This window comes from Ascaphus truei, chromosome 6, assembly GCF_040206685.1.
Source record: "Ascaphus truei isolate aAscTru1 chromosome 6, aAscTru1.hap1, whole genome shotgun sequence".
Lineage (NCBI taxonomy): Eukaryota > Metazoa > Chordata > Amphibia > Anura > Ascaphidae > Ascaphus > Ascaphus truei.
In genome coordinates this window covers 83,582,333-83,601,714 of record NC_134488.1, presented here as the reverse complement: position 1 = coordinate 83,601,714, position 19,382 = coordinate 83,582,333, and the positions used below count along the sequence as shown (strand labels likewise).

General features: G+C 38.3%; 1 protein-coding gene across 6 annotated transcripts in view; it reads left to right on the top strand.

Annotated features, from left to right (window-relative positions):
• The window catches only part of NPHP4 (nephrocystin 4), a 264,867-nt gene that overhangs the window by 123,763 nt on the left and 121,722 nt on the right, over positions 1-19,382 (top strand). For 5 of the 6 annotated variants that reach the window (XR_012802230.1, XM_075604944.1, XM_075604943.1 and 2 more), the window contains 4 exons: positions 8,145-8,300; positions 11,435-11,571; positions 12,772-12,956; positions 14,639-14,765. Coding sequence is in view for 5 of the 6 variants with exons in the window: in XM_075604944.1 (XP_075461059.1) it covers positions 8,145-8,300; positions 11,435-11,571; positions 12,772-12,956; positions 14,639-14,765 (605 nt within the window). In the remaining variant the exon portion in view is untranslated. Of the gene's footprint in view, positions 1-8,144; positions 8,301-8,616; positions 8,692-11,434; positions 11,572-12,771; positions 12,957-14,638; positions 14,766-19,382 lie in introns of those variants that run through there. The other variant, XM_075604947.1, reaches the window with a different exon arrangement.

Sequence of the window (19,382 nt, the reverse complement as noted above, 5' to 3'; positions counted from 1 at the left end):
TGACTAACAACAAATATCATGTGCTATCAGAAATTGAGTCAGAGAGCGAACCTGAAAGTGTGTCATATACTCCTTTACCCACGCAGGGAGCCAAAACAAACTTTTCTTTTTTAGAATGGAGAAAGGAACGGGAACACATCTTTCCGCAGGTAGAAATAACAAAACCACATACAGAACTTCAGCCTCCCATGAACCACAAAAAAAGAAAAAACGCACCAGGGGAAGAAGAGGAGGTGTTAATAGAAATAGGTTAGGTAATAACAAGACTTATCAGAACATTTTTAACCTCAGTCAACACACCCTCACCCCGGTTGAGAAAAGAGTGTTAGGTAAGGGCCTCACATTTGCACCGATATGTGGCCCTAACAGCTTCAATCTTCATATTGATATTCATAAATTTGCATGCAAATTGGCGCTTAAAAAATATTTTATAAGGGATGCTATCACCAACCAGATGGATCAGAAATCTAATAACATTGAGCCAAACAAAATACAAACGAATTTTAAACAAAAGTCCACTTTTTATCCCAAATTTGCACAAGGCCATTTGGTGAATTCATTTGTTGAGATAGTAACCAGAGAATTGGAGGAGTCCAGTAGAGCATACAAAATTCATAGAGATAATTTAAATATAAATGAAAAACTAGCTTTACAACAACTGGAAGACAATAAAAAGATAGTTATAAAACCTGCTTACAAAGGTGGAGGTATAGTGGTGATGGATATTGTATTGTATTGTATTGTATGTCTTTATTTATATAGCGCCATTAGTGTACATAGCGCTTCACAGTAGTAATACATGTGGTAATCAAATAAATAACAGATAATATAAATAACAGATCATGGGAATAAGTGCTTTAGACATAAAAGTAACATTTCGGAAGAGGAGTCCCTGCCCTGAGGAGCTTACAGTCTAATTGGTAGGTAGGGAGAACGTACAGAGACAGTAGGAGGGAGTTCTGGTAAGTGCGTCTGCAGGGGGCCAAGCATTATGTATCGTGTTTAGAATATCCACAGTGCTATTCATATGCTTCTTTAAGCAAGTGTGTCTTAAGGTGGGTCTTAAAGGTGGCTAGAGAGGGTGCTAGTCGGGTACTGAGGGGAAGGGCATTCCAGAGGTGTGGGGCAGTCAGTGAAAAAGGTTTAAGGCGGGAGAGGGCTTTAGATACAAAGGGGGTAGAAAGAAGACATCCTTGAGAATCCTATCGATTATTACCTCCAGGAATCAATGAGATTACTTGGAGATACAGCCACTTACCTCCCCCTTGCCAATAACCCTTTAGGTCGGTTTGAAATTGAACTTATAACATTGTTAAATATAGGCCTTGAGGAGGGAGCAATATCACAGCAGGAATTAGAGTTTTATTTTATCCCTAAAATACATAAAAGCATCACACAACCCCCTGGCAGACCTATCATTTCAGGTATAGGATCACTAACTTCTAATTTATCATTATTTATAGATCACCACCTTCAACCTTTGGTCCACCAGGTCAGATCCTACTTGCGCGATACCACACACATTCTCCAGATACTGAGAGATCTGGAATGGAAGCCTGAGTACACATGGGTAACAGCAGATGTTACATCACTGTATACCACAATAAACCATGTGAAAGGCTGTCAGGCTATATCGCGCAAGTTAGAATCAGACGTCACCACATCCCCAGCACTGAAAACATTCTTATTAGACAGTATTAATTTTATTTTAACACACAATTATTTTCAATTTAATTCACAATTTTTTCTACAGGTCTGTGGAACGGCGATGGGCACGAGGTTTGCCCCGAGCTATGCTAATCTTTTCATGGACAGTTGGGAAGAAGATTACATTTGGAACAACTGTCCTCTCGGGGCGAACCTGGTGCTCTGGCGCCGTTTCATAGATGACGTTATATTTGTTTGGTCAGGCAGCCAGGAACAGCTTGAATCGTTTTTTGAATATTTAAATTTTAACGATAGGGATCTTAAATTCACTTTTAATTATCATAAGGAACACATAGAGTTTTTGGACCTGAATATATATATTTGTCAAAACCGAATAGAAACAAAAACATATTTTAAGTCGGTTCAGGCCAACAACTACCTCAGGGCAGATAGCCAGCACAACCCAGGCTGGATCCGGAATATCCCTAAAGGACAGCTCACCCGTCTGAAACGCAACTGCTCAAACCCAGAGGAGTTTGCTATTCAGGCGGATGAGCTTAAAGATAAATTCCGTGATAGAAAATACCCAGAGATTCTGCTTGAGGAAGCATCTCTTCAGGTGGACAAAATTGAGAGGGCTACCCTGTTGGAATATAAAAATAAAAATCAACAAAAAGGGATAGAGTAGCGGGGTGGCCTTTGTCACCCAGTACAACGAGATGGCACCAAAAATCCGCCAGATTTTCAATAAACACTGGCCTATGCTCCTGTGTGATAACACTCTATCAAAATGCCTTCCAGATAGACCTAAAATTATCTTCACCAAAGCATCAAATATAAAAACCCGTTTGGCCCCTAGTTGTCCTCTTGATCACTCAAAATTGAAAGTAGGCAACATGAGTAAGGGCTTTTTTAAAGGCACAAATTGCACAGCTTGCACATTTAGCTTTAACACTAAAACCTTTAAATCAAATGTCACCGATAAAATATATACCATTAAAACATTTATAAACTGTCACTCTACCTTTGTGATATACTTATTACAGTGCCCCTGCGGCTTACAATATGTAGGCAGGACGGGCAGGTGCTACCAAAGAAGGGTATATGAACATATCTATAATATTAAGCGAGGTTTAACTACACATAGTGTTTCGCATCATTTTAGTATCCACCATAACAAAAGTCCAATTGGACTAAGATGCCAAGCAATAGAAACTGTGCAGGCAGGCAAATTGGAGGGGGGGAAATCAAGTAAATCAGATCAGTAGGCGTGAAGCCTACTGGATCTATGAGTTGAAGACCCTCTCTCCAAATGGTCTCAACATTGATTTTGATCTAGGCGTCTTTTTAAAATAAATATTTTTTATATACAGTCTTTTTGAAATAATGTTTTAAAAATAATTTTTTAAAATAATGTTTTTAAAATAAGGTTTTTAATAAACCAAGTTAATTTAAAAAAAATATAATATGTTTATAATTATTCTTCAAATAACTATTTAAACTTATAATATAATCTTTTAAATCAATTTTAATAAACGTTAATTTAAAATGATATTCAATAGCATCATTTATAACTTCCATCTAATAGTGCCATTTGGTCATTAAAGTGCAAATGTATGTTACATCAATGGAAGACAGATTAGGGTATTGGTAATAATGTCATAACTGCATGTTTTAGATATAGGGATGACAATTACAAGAGTAAATTATGATTTTTTGTTAGTTATGTTAATTAAGGTATGATGTGTTATTTTGTGTTTTTTGTGTCTGTATTTTCATGTGAGTTAGGCTGCGTATGCACAGGACATGACTGACAGGCGTTCCAACCAATTATGGCCATTACAAGTTTATTCAATTGGTATTTCCTTAACCAATGGTGTTCTCCTTGTCAGTATATAAAGACTTCATGCACTGTGTCAATTACCCCCTGAAGAAGTGCGCATGCGCACGAAACGCGTTGGGCAGTTGAGAGTTGTGATTTTGGCATTGAACAGAACAGAGCAGACCAACGCAAGAATCCAACAGAGTACAGCAACAGGAGAAGGGAGTTTCGGGAATTGGTCCCGCCCACAGTGACGCGTTTCCGGTCGCGGACGGACGGCATCAGGAGAAGCAGCCCACAGTGACGCACAGCTTCATGCAGATCTGAGGAAGTGTCTGCAGTCTCCCCCGAGCGCCACGTGTCCACCAACAGCTGCCGCCGGACCACGCTCACAATACACCCCTGCCTGTACCTTTTGGATGTCTTGTAAGTAGGATTCCGGTTTTATACACCTGATCCCACACCTGCTCTTCACTGGTTCATTGCTTTTTATTGTGTCTAATAAATTCTCTGTTATTATTTGTCTACCTGTCATTGTTGTATGTGTATGTTTGTCTATGTCTATGTGTTACATGTCTAGTTCATACCTTGTTACGCTATGATTCTTCCTTTTGTCTCCCTTACACTATATACTATGGTTGTTGCTGTGGAGTCTGCTGTCTAAAGATTGGATCATCCTCCGTTGGACACTGCAGCTATTCTTTGGACTTACTTTTGTTCCTTCCAATTGGACTTTGAGGCGCCGGTCTGTATTGTTCTTTTTAGGATTATAATGGCGTTACATATGAAGATGGATGAAGATGGAGATACAGAAGAAAATGCAGAAGAAGAAAAAGAAGAAAGAAGACCCCCAATTAGATTACAATTAACAGATGAAGATAAGAAAGAAGAAAAGGACTTTGAACTTTACCTGAGGCCCGTTGCTGTTTTGGATTGTGGATTTGTTCGAGAGCTTGCTGAGATCACGGGAATCGGAGAGTGAAAGACATCTACAGTAAAGGTAAGAAAAAACATTGAATGCATGTTATTTTTCTTTTACAGGTTTTTTCATTGTATTGTTTTTTATTTTAATGTTTTAATGCCCATTGATTGCCAATGTATTTATATATGCCCCTTTAGGGCTATACATACATACAGTGACAAGCTATGCTTTTTTGGCAAAATCTTTTAAATGTATTTTTGTTCTTTGCTTTGAAATATTTCTGCTATTTATTTTGTGTTTTGATTTTTAATGATGGGAAGTTGTGGTGTTTTCAATTGTTTATTTATGTTACTTTTTTGTTGTTTGGTTTTTAATTGTGGTTTATTTTTTGTCTTTTTGCTTTTTAATAATGTTATTTATTTGGAGTTTCATTTTATTTATTGATTTTTTTTGCGTGTTTTAATTGTTAATTCTGGTGTTTATTTGGTATTTGCTTTATTGCTTTGGTAATTTTGTGGTGTTTACTTGTTTATTGTTGTTTATTTGTTGATAGTTTTGATTGCATAGGATATTGTTGGTGGTTGTTTATTTTTTAGGTTGACCATTGACTGCCATAGTGTTTAATCATGCCCATATTATATGGACATGATGTTCTGACTGTGCCAATCAATTGGTTTATTGGCATTTGTAATGTGTTTATTTTTCTATGTAATGTGTTTTATTTTGGGCCTGTTTTTTTTTTTTTAGCTTCACCATTTATTGCTATAGTGGCAAATCATGCCCATATTATATGAGCATGATGTTCCCACTGTAACAATGAATGGGTAGAGGGTGGGGGTAGTTACCTGGGGAGGGTGGTTAGGTCTCCTGGGTGGGTAGTGGGGGAGGGTGGGTTAACCCCTTAATTATTATATCGGTTACTGACCATCAAGGGGTTAGGGGCCATTAGATTGTATTTTTTAGTGTTTCTGGCAATGGAGGACAAGGACGGTGATGAGGATGAGGACGGCCTTCATCATGTCAGGCTGGCAGGGGTAAGTACAAGTTTTATTTACTTTATTTCTGCTGGTTAATGTTTTATTTTAAATGGGCAAATGCACTATTATCCATATCTGGATAATAGTAATTTTGTCCTTTACTGTATGTGTTGGGGGGGGAGGGATGTATTTATTTGAATGGATTGCATTTTTTTTTGGCACAAGATTGGTATCGCAGGCCAGTGGGGAACCCCGGACACCCACGGGGTCCACCCGAGACCCCCGCTTGCCTCTGGTATCATTCCTGTGGATAAAAACTAAAATTTGCTTTTATGTGTGTTAGAGGGGCATAGGGGTTGTTGGGGGCACAGGGGGTGGGTGGGTTGTGTATTGGTGGATAGAACATATTCTATGTTTATTGGGGACAATTGCCCCCAATAAACCTGCTATTGTGCCTTAACCCCTTCATTGCCTTAGCTGCTATCCGCTAAGGTAATAAAGCTTCTTTAATGTACATTGTATTAATAGTGTACGGGAGCAGGGGGTCTCCTGAGCTGAACCGCTTTGATATCTGCCTCAGGGACTCCCTGCTTCCCGAGTTGCAGGCCCCGGTATGGGGCATCGGTATCGCCGCCATTTATAAATCGTCCGCGTCACGTGACAGTGGGATTTAAATACTGGTGGAGGTACCGGCACCCCATAACGTGGCTTGTATCTCGGGAAGCAGGGGTCCCCGAGGCTGATAATGCGGTTCATCTCAGGAGAACCCCTGCTCCCACACACTATTAATAAAAATTACATTAAAGCAGCTTCATTACCATAGCGGAAAGCTGCTACGGTAATGATATTTTTTTTATTGTTGTTGGGGTTTTGATACTAGTGTACATGAGAAAGATAGTGGATGGTGCTCACAACACCTATATGCTCTATTCGTTTTATAACTTGAATTTTCCATATATATCAAGAGTGTGGTTGAAATGTCCATATCAATTCATGTCCATAATCAATAAGTCCATATGTGAGGGAAATACAGACCTAATGGTGTCCACCTGAGAACCACAATAAATGGCCCTTATTGTATTTATTCCCAATAGGTAAGATTATAATGAACACAAGCTATAGGTAAGTATATCAGGGCTGTTGCCCATTACCTGGCAGTGTTAGTATAAGACAGGTCCATCACTCCACGGTGTGCAGTCCTCAAAGGTAGAAATGAATGCAGTAGAAAACAGGAGCACAGGGCAACTCCGGTTTACAATGAAAAATGTATTTCAGCTCAAAAAAGACAAAAGGAGTGCAGAAACGCACCTACGCTGAAACCGCATTGATTTCAGCCTCGGGGACCCCCTACTTCCTGAGATACAGGCCCCATTATGGGGTGCCGGTATCCCAGTGCAGGATTAAAATCCCCCTGTCATGTGACGCGGTAGATTTAAAAGCACTGGGGATACCGGCAGCCCATAACAGGGCCTGTATCTCGGGAAGTAGGGGGTCCCCGATGCTGAAACCAATGCGGTTCAGCTCAGGAGACCTCCTGCTCATGTACACTATTATCAAAATCAATATTTTTAATGTACAATTGCCTGTGAGAGCCGTACATAGAGACGCAGCGTCTCCATGCAGCTCTTACAGGCTGCAGTTTTTTCAGCTATTGCACTATAGAATTTATAACATGATAGCACTGATACAAAAAACAGCTCGGACGGGGGGAAAAAAAGCACTATCAGCCTTAAAAAAATGGCATTCACTTCTTGGTGAATCCCGCTTTTGGCTTCATGTCTTATAGCACAATAAATAAATGCATAGTCGGACGCAAATGCACTGATTTTATTACTGCTTTGTGAATCAGCCCCATGGTCTCACTGATAAGACCCAAAATGTTGAAACAGCTGTCTGTTAGTAGATTTACTGGCTATGCACTTCTGTAACCCAGGCTGAGCTGGAAAGCTGTATAATGCGGCAGGCATAAGGTTCCCTGGTAAAATGGTTACCCAGAATCCCTAGCTGCATAGGAAGCACGGTATGTTAAGAGATAATGAGAAAAGGCAGGTTTGCAGACCTGTCTGAGATGTGTGAATGTGCTCACACGTGCTCTTTTTATTTGCTGTACGGTGGAGGGTTTTTGTCACTTTTGGACTCACTGTAACCTATTTTGTATCTCTACTATAGATCACACTGCATAGAAAGCTATCACAAATCTACCCTTTACACAGTACCTCTGATGTCATTTATATTTATTCTCTTAATTTGTACAAAACTATGTTAAATGAACTTAACAAGACTATCTCCACAGGCAGATTTCTACTCTGGTGTAATACTAACTGCAACATGTTTAGTGATTCATGCAGGATTGGGGGGAAAAAAGTAGCGTTTTGATATACAACAGAAATAAACAGTTTAATAACAGCGGCAACAATGTGAATTAATAAAGTGTTCATACTTCTCTTTCATTAATGTTATTTACTGCAGTGGACTGATTTGTGCTTAGTATTTCTCATATGCACTGTTGATACTATGTATTTTTACATTTAATTGTTCATGTTAGGAAATTATGTCAGTGCTGTATAAAAGTTAAATCCTGTTATAAACACTATCAAATTATTTGGGTACACATTTATACAATAAAGTCTAGCACTGCTTTAATATTTGAGTTCTTTGCAGTATGCAGTATATCGAGGGCCGCAAACAGAGGGAAGGGGTAAGAGCCAGGACAAGAAAATCCTCCGATTACGTTTTCATTTTTTTTTATGACCTTACCATCTTGTTTTCCTTCTAGTGAACAAACGCATGGCATTAATTGAAAACAGCCACGTTCAGTACACCTTAAGGCCACATAGTGTGTTGGAAACAGCTCTGCACTTGCTTCCCGAGAACCTGCTGGTTTCTGGTTCGGAGAAAATCCCTGGTATTATAACAGCAAAAGATGAATCAGGTGAGTGATTTAGTCTTGGAAAAGAAAAAGTTGTCAAGATAATCAAATATTGATAACATAAAATGTGTACATTTATATATGTTTAGGCATATTATATGTTGAGACTACATTAATAAACTTATTTTTAAGACTTACTGTAGATTTTTTTTTTTGTATAAAGTTCTCCTGTAGAGCAAAAAATCATAACAGATTTACCCCAAACTTCCCCGTCCCTGGAATATGTTTGATGCTGGTGCCATTTTTTCAATTGTCAAGTTTCTTACTTTTTGTATCTTTAGGCTTTTACTCTGGAAAATAAATGGCTTTTGTGCACACATGCATTTTTACTAAAGGCAAACGTGCCTTAGACTTAAGAAGTATTTATTCAACTTCACCAATTTACTCATTAGAAGTAAGAAATATTTAATAATCGTTCTTAATGTATTAATTAGAAACCATATTTTTTAATTACACATCAGATGTAATTTGCTTTAGGAAGTCAATAATCAGAAAGGTTAACTCCTTCACTATCACTGTATTGTCTGTCGTAGCGCTCTATGACAGGACTTCCACCACTATATTCCCTTTCTCCTGCTTTGGCCAAAAAACAAACAATCTACGTTTTTGCACAAAATGCGCAAGCACAAAACTATACTTAAGTAATAATCCCCGAAGAACAGGCCATTACTGGCCAATAATGCCCTGGAAGAGTTGAAGGCCCGAGGCAAAGCCGAAGGACTTTAATCTAGCCAGGGTATTATTGGCAAGACAATGCACTAAGCACATGCAAGTCTCTCCACTGCAAAACAAGTACAAAACCAACCCCCCCCCAAAAATCAAGCACCAACTTTGTCAAAGAAAAGGCATTCCATTTGAGTTTTTACAGTGTTAATCTGGTGCAATTCTTTCATACACATTTTGTGTGCTGGGGGACTTCAGTAAATACCCCAAGCATTTCTATTTATTCAAAATTGTAGCTGGCCACCACACTATTGTGTAAGTGAATCTTTAACTTAAGTATTTAATGTATTTTAGTGTGTTTTTAGTTTCCACGTCCGTGTGTTTGATTAGCCTGTTTATTTCACAGACTGATTTATTAACCACAAATGATGGTCTCTACATTTCCCATTCTATTGTAGAATTTTATTTCATGTTGCAATCGAAGTTCAATGAGATTTTTCTTTGTCTAAAGCAGAAAGTACAGGATATAAACAGTCTTTGCAGCTGCTTATCTCCCTGAAGATTTCTTGCAATTTTTGCTAACATCAATGAAACCACTAAAACAAGAACGCATTTCTAACACCCCAATCATGTACATGTTTGTCTGTATGTGCTGAACTTATTACATCACAAAATCAAGCAAGAAGATTTAGCAGAGTTTTGTACCACTGAAAATTTAAATGTAAAAATTCAGTTTTACTCATGGGGCCTTTATATTGAAAATAATAGAATCATCTTTTTTTTTTTTCATAAATATGGTGGTCTTTTGCATCGCTGCAAAACCTGAATAAAATATTGATTTACACCAATGTGTCTGCCCTAGTCAAGCTTTAAACATTCCCAAACATCCCAAGGCTTTACATAGTATAACGGAAAGAAAATTGCAACCATTATAAATTAACATATTTTCTATACACGAGTAGAAATGTCATGTATTAAAAAATGTATGGTTTAAATATGAATGCACGTAGTCTACTAATTTTATTGTGCACATACGATGTTAACTTATTACAAATCAGTTCGCATTTTTCCACTGATTTAATGCATCCATCAACTAAGCACTTGAGGTTCTTAGAAATGTAACAATATATGTAAGTACTTGAATACCAAATATGAAAAATGAACAATTGATGATGTTTGTAGTGTTAAAACGAGTGATATGGGAATATAAATGAGAAGTCAAAACACGCACACAGCTGTTGAAACAGTTCCTATTTCAAAATGGAGCTGCGGTTTCATCTCCTTTGAGATATAAACAAGAACAACAACAACATATATTCACATTCAACCCTCTGAAGACAGTTTTACAATGGAAACTCATTTATTTGGTTCTCTAGACACATCTATTAAACCTTTTATGTAGGCACCAAACAACAAACAATAGCATTAACATGCATACTTCACTGATTTTTGAAAAAAAATATATACACATATTTCTTTCATGTCAGTACTGTTTGTCATATATATATTTTATTGATAATTGTTATTTATTTAATAATTTAAATGCTCTGTCTGTAAACATAAATGCATTGCATTGTTATTGCTGTTCAAATTTGTTTTATTTAATATTAAAATCAACTTTTAGATTTATTGCAGTCAATAGATGGTTTTCTTGACATTAGATGTTGTGTTGTTTTTTATTTTTATGAATTGCATCTTATGTTTACATTGTGAAATAAATAAATTCTAATTTTGGTAACATGCTATTAAACATAAAGTAGAGACATTTTCAAGTAGCTGTCTTCTCAGTACAATAAGCATGGGAATCCTGTTTTGGCATTTAGTATGGGACTCTCCAGCTGAGGTTATTATTCTGTATCAGAATATTTTTTAGCTCAGTATAACATTTGTACACGCTCGTATTCCCTCCATGTATATTTGAACACGCATCTCTTCTTTTTCGTCTCCTTATAATTCCGCCCTTACTTTCTCCCCTTGCCTAAAATGACCTGCCTCACTGTGCTTGGTGTTACGCCTAAAAGCCTTATGGAAAACACTTAAAGACACAGTCTTTACAGTACATTTACCTAATGACAACAATATGTTTATATAGGTTATTGAAACTCTTTGTTAAAATAAATCGGTCATGATTAAGTATTTTAAATTCATTTTTGGGAACTCTTTTGAAACATGATACCCTAAATGTCAGGGTTTTAGAGTACTTCCCACTTATACTGTATCTTCCTTTTATATATACAGTACCTTTATTAAATTTGGGTGGAATAAACAAAACTAAAGGTCACTCCCTCCCCGTAGAATAAAATTATAAGACCTGTCATTTTTTGATGGCTTTAGTCGCCTAATTTAAACATATCAAACATATCACTGTCATTATAATCTCCATTTGTTTTTCAATAAAATGTATATGCTTTGTATGTACTGTACACACTTATGTGATTGGATTACACAGCTGCAACCTTTCTAATATTGTTTAGGTGATGCTTTAGAGAAACCTCGTCTCCAGAAGTCTGTCATTTGTTACTTAGACAAATTGTCTCTTTTTCTGTATCCATCATTGGAGAGATTTGAGGAGGAACTTACAGAGCTGGTTAACAGTGACCGCTTACCCAAGGTACTGTGCAAATTAAATGCTGTTTAGAGGTTTGTTCTGTTTGATGTGTCTCACATTTGATCTAAAACTGTTAATATAAATATGCTGTACTGTATATTCATCTTCTAAACCCATGTGGTAATTCACATTGATTATGGGGGACATTATTGGATGTTAAAGCTGGTCATACTGTTAAATATGAACATTTATCCATTAGTAACTTACATATTTATTGTGTTTGTCCTGGAAAAGTCTACAGTTGCCTTGCTTATTTATGTTGCATGACATCTGGCTATAAATTATTGTATTAAGACTGTCAATGCATCCAAATAGCTTTCATATGAATTTCATATTTGTTCCAATCCGAGCTGGAACTGCTACGGTACATACATTTCCATGATAATATTTAGCATTCAGTCTCAAGATATCCAGTTAATATATACTGTACTTCGTTTAAATAAAGTTATACTTCCATTTTTAGTGCAGATTTGTTTTTAATGTGTTTATAGTTTTGGTGGTGAACATTCCCCAATTATTCAGTATCTAACATTATAAATAGTATGACCTATCTGTTTTCCTGCAGTAAGGAAAAAAACCATCTGTAGACTTCCACAACATAAGATGTTTTAAAAAAACCTTACAATGTTCAGTGTCTTTCCTGAGGCTGTTACATCAGTATTTTAGAAAAGAAAATCATTGCAAGAATATTGTCTTCGCATTTAACTACTGTCTTTCCTGACACAATATTGCAATTCTGACACGACATTATATGTTTATACACGTATAAGCATATAGGTAATTACTTATCCAAATAGACAGATTTGTCTTCCTATTATTTGTCCAATTACAGCACGAATAGGGAAAAATAGTAAAACACTTTTTTAATAAATAATATTGAGACTAAATCGCTAACACTTTTTAGTTTGATGTAAAATGCCTCTTATGATTGCATTGGAAGTACACATTTGAAACCTTTTAACAGAGGGTGGTAATTAGAATCCATAGCATAGCAGGCACTCTAAGCAACTGCTGAATATAAAATCAAACCTTAAATGTTTTGATGTGTTTCCTTTGTTTTGCGGCTGCAGCGTGCCGTAAGCTCAGTATGGCAGAATAGTGTAGCAACTTTAAAAAAAAAAATCTTTCTGCTGTTCATGTAGTACCATTCTAGTTTGAAGATATGAAAATAGATCTCTTTAACTGGTAATAATATTTCTCTAGGATAACTCCAAAATGGATGGAACCTCTGCGTTAATCCAAGAACGAAGGCTACATATCGGTGTTCATAATGGTTGGGTATTTGTTCAAAAGCCGCAAGTTGTGGTGGTAGTACCAGAGGCTGAAATAACCAGAGGATGTTCCACCACTAGTTTGAAAAAGAAGCACACCTCCAGCCAGAAATTAAGGTACTTGAACTTAATATGAAAAGGCAAAACAATTGGGGCCATATTTACTAAGCAGTCTTCTGTAATAAAGGCGCCTTCCGACACTGGAAGACACTTTACAAGCCATTCAAGTCAAAGAATCCCAGTATAAATGTTTGATAGGAATGTTTCATGCTGGTCAACAACACGGTACATGAGAGAAACGGAGTATCAAATATTTAGGCTTACCTTTCTATTTTGAAAATGTTCTAATATTTAGTGGATATCTGTGTTATATATTACTGTAAGTTTAAATAGTTTAACAGTTAAAATATATTCATATTCACTGTCTATTTGTTTTGGTAGCTGGAATTATGCCTCTTTAGGCCTTATTCACTAAAAAGTAAATCCTTTTCATGTGAGCAATTGCTTGATTGCTGATGCTGATGTGCGGCGGCAGATCACGACAGCATGAGCAAATAATGTTAAGCCATATAACTATTCTCGCCATGCTTTGTAAACACTATCTAAGCAAAAATATTGCAAAGTATTCACCTAGTATACCTATTTTCCTACAGTACCTTCTGTACAGTCTGAGACTCGATGTAATCACTGGCTTATTAGGGCTATCCCTTGTATCTGTCGAAAGCATTGTCTTATTCCTTTTCTATATTATTCCATTTATTCACCAGCCTTTCAGTGGGAAAATACTTCTTCACATTGCTTGAGCCTACAACACATATGTTTAAAGTATTTAAAAGTGAAATATTCTACTATCCTTGTTGTAAATACTGTAAATAAATATGTCCTTATCTTTTCAAATAGTAACTGTACACATTATACAGACCACATCCTGAACTGTCAATGTCCTTACATGACCAATTTCACTCTCTCAAGTGATGTGTGTAGCTTAAAGTTGGTTTATGGTGGTCTTTAAGCTTTAGGAAGTTGTATGATGTTTCTAAAATTGATATGAATATGATGTCTCTAATTCTGAAGTTGTATGATGTGTCTCAAAAAAATGTGTTGTGGGAGTATAAAGAATTAAAATGAATTTAATTTCAATTGGGTATAGATTTCCACTTATATGAATGGCTGTTTTCAAATGCATGATATATATTTATAAAAATTATACTGCTCTGTTCAAGCAGAATACAGTACAAATTGTATAATTGTTATTTAGTGAATATGATTGAAAATCATAGAGAATAGCATTAATAGTGTTGACCTTGCTTCTGCTATTTACCGTAATACTGTTTGCGTTAGTAGAAGTCCTTTATTGTGCAAAACAAAGACCCGCAAATTGGTCGTACATTCTGATTCCTACCGAAACCTGTTTCTCAGTTATGAAACCACTTACAATGCAGTAAATCAACCTCTGATCACTCCACTATACAAGTATGTTTCTAACAAATGGTTGTTGAACAGAACAACTTAGCACATTAAAGAAGACAAACTGCAAACAAACAAAGCCCTTAATACACAAAAAGATCATTTTTCATCTGGTCAATATTTTTATACCCTTGTGGACATCCATGTGGGATCTATATTTGCTGTATTTTCTATTCCAGTAATGCTTGATTCTCAAGTGCAGTAGAAAAACCACATCATAAATCACATCATAAAAACTTTTCATAAGAATAAATAGTTCATATAAAATAGTTTTCAGCACATGGATCTTTCTTTTTCACAATGAGATAAAAAAAAAATATTTTTTTTAACAGCTCCACAATGCAAGAACTAGTATTAAGGAGTCGTATACGTCTGCCTGAGATGGTTAGTCACCCTGGATTTGCAGTTGTTTTTCAGCTCGAGTATGTCTTCTGTACTCCTGGTGGAGTCAACAGCAAGGTAAGCTTTAGCAGAGTCTCCAGTAATTTCATCCATTCCTATTCTTTTTGCTTAGAGTGCTGTTGGAACCAGTTCAGATCTGATCGTTCAGATGTGATTCAATGGTAATATGAGTACAATAAAAAATAATGCAATACAACATGCAGTGCATTATTATGTCATCATGACCAATCACATAGATTACATTTTATACTTTAATGTTATTCTCCCTTGGACCCCAGATAACTTCACAGTGATAGAGTGCAGTTTGCAACATTGGCTTTGCATTGTATTGTTTCAAGAGAAAATCATTTACCGCTGGAAATGAGAGTTCAGATTAGCTATACATCACTTTATACTACAATGTCTCCCTAACTAAATTATTAGTCATTTTTTATTAAATAAAAAGATCAATTTTGCTGTTTAAAATACAAGGGATTTTGAAAGGTGACTTTAACACATCAACGAAGCAATATTTGTAATATTTTTGTTTTTAATAAGGAAAGTGTTGTTGCATGACAGCTGTTATTGCAGATAAGGTAGGGCGTTAAGAATTGTAGTAGATCCGATTTTGTTTGATTCCTCGGTCTGTTTCTGTACACACAACTAGCGTTCAATCACATTGGCCCTATTATTTCTTTCAGTATCTGCAAGAATTTTTAGTGTTGATTAGATTTGCTTCTCAGCGCTCCAATTTTCAGTGGTTAGATTTGTCAGTTTGGCTTCCAATAAAAAGTTTCTGCTTCTCTTAACAATTTTAAGTGCGTTATTTTATAAAACAGTTTTCTGGTCTCAAGCAAACATTACATTTATACACCGCTGCAGTTCTTTTTTCCTACTCTCAGAAAATGACTTCTAACCTTTTTGAGCAGTGTCCCACATGACATTTGCTGCAGTCTATTAATCCAGAATTCCATTTGCTATGATTCCTTTTAAGTCTTTAGACAAACATAGTGGCAGTTTTCTATTGTATTGTTGAATAACCTAAAATGACAGTGCCAAAGAAGAAACACATTGTCTCTGGGCTAAGATACCGTTGACAATGGCAGTTCAGCTCCCTGGGATATTTCTACTTTCCATTTTGCCATTTTCAAAGCGTGAAATGCTGGCCCTGTTTAACATTTGTAAATTTGGCCATGTTGTATTCTCAGAACAAGATGTCATTGGTGAAAGTGCTTTAGAAAATATAACCTCATCGTTACTTATTTATAAAAGTCTTTTAGCAAGAAGTAGTACATTGAGATTTACTTCTAGTTTTCAAGTTTGTCCTGGGCACAGAGTTATGATAATACTGTACATGGTTACATTAAATGAACAGAGGTAAAACATTATCTTTACAGACATTTCATGGACTGTGAGAGATAATATATGATTATGGGCGTATGTAACAGGTACAGAAAATGTTAAAATTGTTTTAAAAGAGGTAGAATCGACCTGCAATGTGTTATGTTAGAAGACTTTTCCGAACCTAGTAACTGAGTAGCTGTAAGAGCAGCAGACATCTGTCCGCTTTTGAGGCGATGCAGATGTAGGCTGAAGGGGCTCTGAATGACTTCAGCTGGGCATTGACATTTCTTTGTCCAAAGTCTTAAACACTGCTGAGTGTTTGGCTGACCAAACACCTAGCAGCAATCAAAACCAGATGTTAACCCTTAGCACCCTGGCTCTGCCAGTTCTTGAGGAACCCTTTCAGACATCCACTTTTGGGGCGACGCAGAAGTCGACTAAAGGGGTTCCGAAGGAATTCAGCTTCGCTTAGATCATGGGTGCGCAAACTGGGGATGCGCCCCCCAGGGGGGCGGGAGATTTTGCTGGGGTGGCGCAGGCCGTTGCAGAGGCCCCGTGCTCTTCCCCACGGCATTTAAATTAAATGCCGGGGGATCACTTGTGGCCCCTGCAACACTTTACATACCCAGATTCAGCTGCTCGGTGATGCGTCGCCATGGCAACGCGGCATCAAATGACACCCCGGGGTCATGTGACGTTACGTCACACACATCAAATTATGCTGCGTGTCACGCGACTTCACGTGACCCAGCAGTGTCATTGTAACACTCGGCCTGCCCACAAACCAGACGAGACCCCGGGACTGAGGTGGAAAGGACAAATACCACACACCTAACAGTAAACGGGGGCGCGGCCGGAGTGTGGAAGTAGCGTAGCTGATTCTGGGAAAAAAAATAGAAGTAGTTCAGTACTTGCCAAATCCGACGTAGAAGGGTTGGGTACGTAAGCCAATGGTCCTGGAGTAGAGAAGGGAGCGTGGTAGAGTGACCGTAAGCCTGGGTCGAGGAGAGGAGAGAGCTGCGTCGTTGAGGGTCCGTTTGCCGAGTCCAAGGGGTATAGAAGACAGCGTGGTAGAGTGTCCAAAAGCCAAGTCCGAGGGGTCCAGAAAGCAGCGTGGTCAAAGTCCAAAGCCAAGGTCGAAATCCAGCGAGGTCAGCAGAGAATCCAGGGACAGGAACAGGGACTGAAAAACAAGAGAGCCAAGCAGAAGCAGACAGCACCAAGGTACAGTAGCTATGCAGAGCACTGAGAGAATGGGGAGACCAGACTAAATAGTGGGCTGGGACCTATCAGGGGAAAGGGAGGAGCGGAGGTGCGGTCCAGGGGTTAACCCTGATAGGAGAGAGAAGCCTGTGGACGGACCTGGTCGAGCTGGGGCTGGGGAGCGCGCCTGTGCGCATGCCCGCAAGGAGGAGGCGGGACCAGGCTCAGGACGCCAGGTTTGGGTCCGCGCGCGCCTGTAAGGATGAAGTGTGCGACCCGGAAGAGAGAGAGCAGCCGCAGGGGTGACGCCGACGGCAGGGGAACGCCGACGGGGATTTGGGGCAGCGGAAGAGCAAGGTAAGGGGACGTCGGGAGCGGGAGTCCCCGCAGCTCGGGACCTTACAGTCATTTAACGCAGCTCTAATGTAGGGCGGAGGGGCGCAGGCGACTCAGCAGGGAAGACAGGGAGGCACAGCACAAAAAGTTTGCGCTTCCCTGGCTTACATCACGAAGTACAACATCTTTTCATAGATAGTATGCTTCTTTCTTTGCAATGCCATAAATCTGTCGTACAGTCCAAAATGATTGATTTTAACATAATAAACCCAATTTACTAAGAATTAGGGGTATTCATTTCTGTTTGTATTAAATGTTTCTTATTCAAGGGTCTTTAAACTTCACTTTGCAAGTTGCTAGCAGCTATCCGCTAATGGTTTAACATGTCACCTGTATGTCACCTACTGACATGTCACCTTGCTGTTCTTTGCAAATACATTTTCTTTGCATTAGAGGTGTAATTATTTCTCTGTGTTATTAAATCAAAAGCTATTTAATTCCATACTTTCAGCCGGAGTGAACTACAATTACTTTCCCCTTTTATTCCCGTCCTTTGTGTTCAATGAGAAAATTAATATCAGATTCTGAAATTGGTATCAATTTATGAATTTAGCTTTCAGATGTTTTTAATGTATACCAGTGTTTCTGTCTTTACTTTTGTCTTTTTATTGTTTCATTCTCGACACCCTGTATGAGGTGTTATCATCCCTTCCACTGATTAATCTTGTATCCAGCACACCAGAACGTTCTCAGAGATATATACACACACAAAAGAGAACAGCTGTAGAAACAATAAGGTCAGATGCTTGCTCCATACGCATAATATAAACAATACAGCGATCCCCACCAAGATGGAAATCAAAAAGCAGCACTCAGTAATAGATAACCAAATAAGTGTATTAAAACACAAACAAAGCACACATGCCCCAACCCCTGATGAAGGTCCTCTTGCTGGGACCGAAACGTTGGAGCATGTATGCTTTGTTTGTGTTTTAATACACTTATTTGGTTATCCATTACTGAGTGCTGCTTTGTGATTTTCATCTTGGTGGGGATTGCGGTATTGTGTGTGTGTGTGATTGATGTCACTCTGTTTCCCCATTGTACCGCACTGCAGAATATGTTGGTGCTTTACAAATAAACGATAATAATACTCAAGCTGAAGAAAATACTATAATTCCTATTTTGTGGCAGTAATCAGTTAAAGTGTGAGAGACACCTTCCCTTCACTTGGTTGGACTGTAAGAAGTCTTCCTGTGCCGGATGTGTCTTATGGACTGCAAAAAGTGCTGCTACAACATGTTATCACAATGGTTCCGACAGTAACTCCCATTGACTTGAATACGAGTTAACGCTGGAATGGATGCTGAATAAGATAACCCATACCGGCACTTGATGCATGTGACCTTATGGGTGTTTCTCAGTCATAGCAGAGATTTGTTTTTTTATCTATCTATCTATCTATCTATCTATCTATCTATCTATCTATCTCCAAATCTCTCTCTATATATATATATATTAGGTGATACAGTAGCGGCATACTTTATTCTTACTAATCCCGGCGGCATGCCAGGATCTACTCCGGCTGCCGCCAGTCAAGACCGCGCGCCGCCGCGGTTCCACCACGCACCCCCCCTCCGCTTCGGGCGCATTTTGGCCCACCTTCCCGACCCCGAACCCGGCTCCTGCTCTGCCCCTCTGCTTCCCCGCACCCCCGCTTACCTCAATTTACACTCCAGGGGTGTCGGGGAAGCCGGGGAAACCGGGCGCGTCACGTGACAGTGACGTCACAGTGCGCCGCAACTAGCCGCG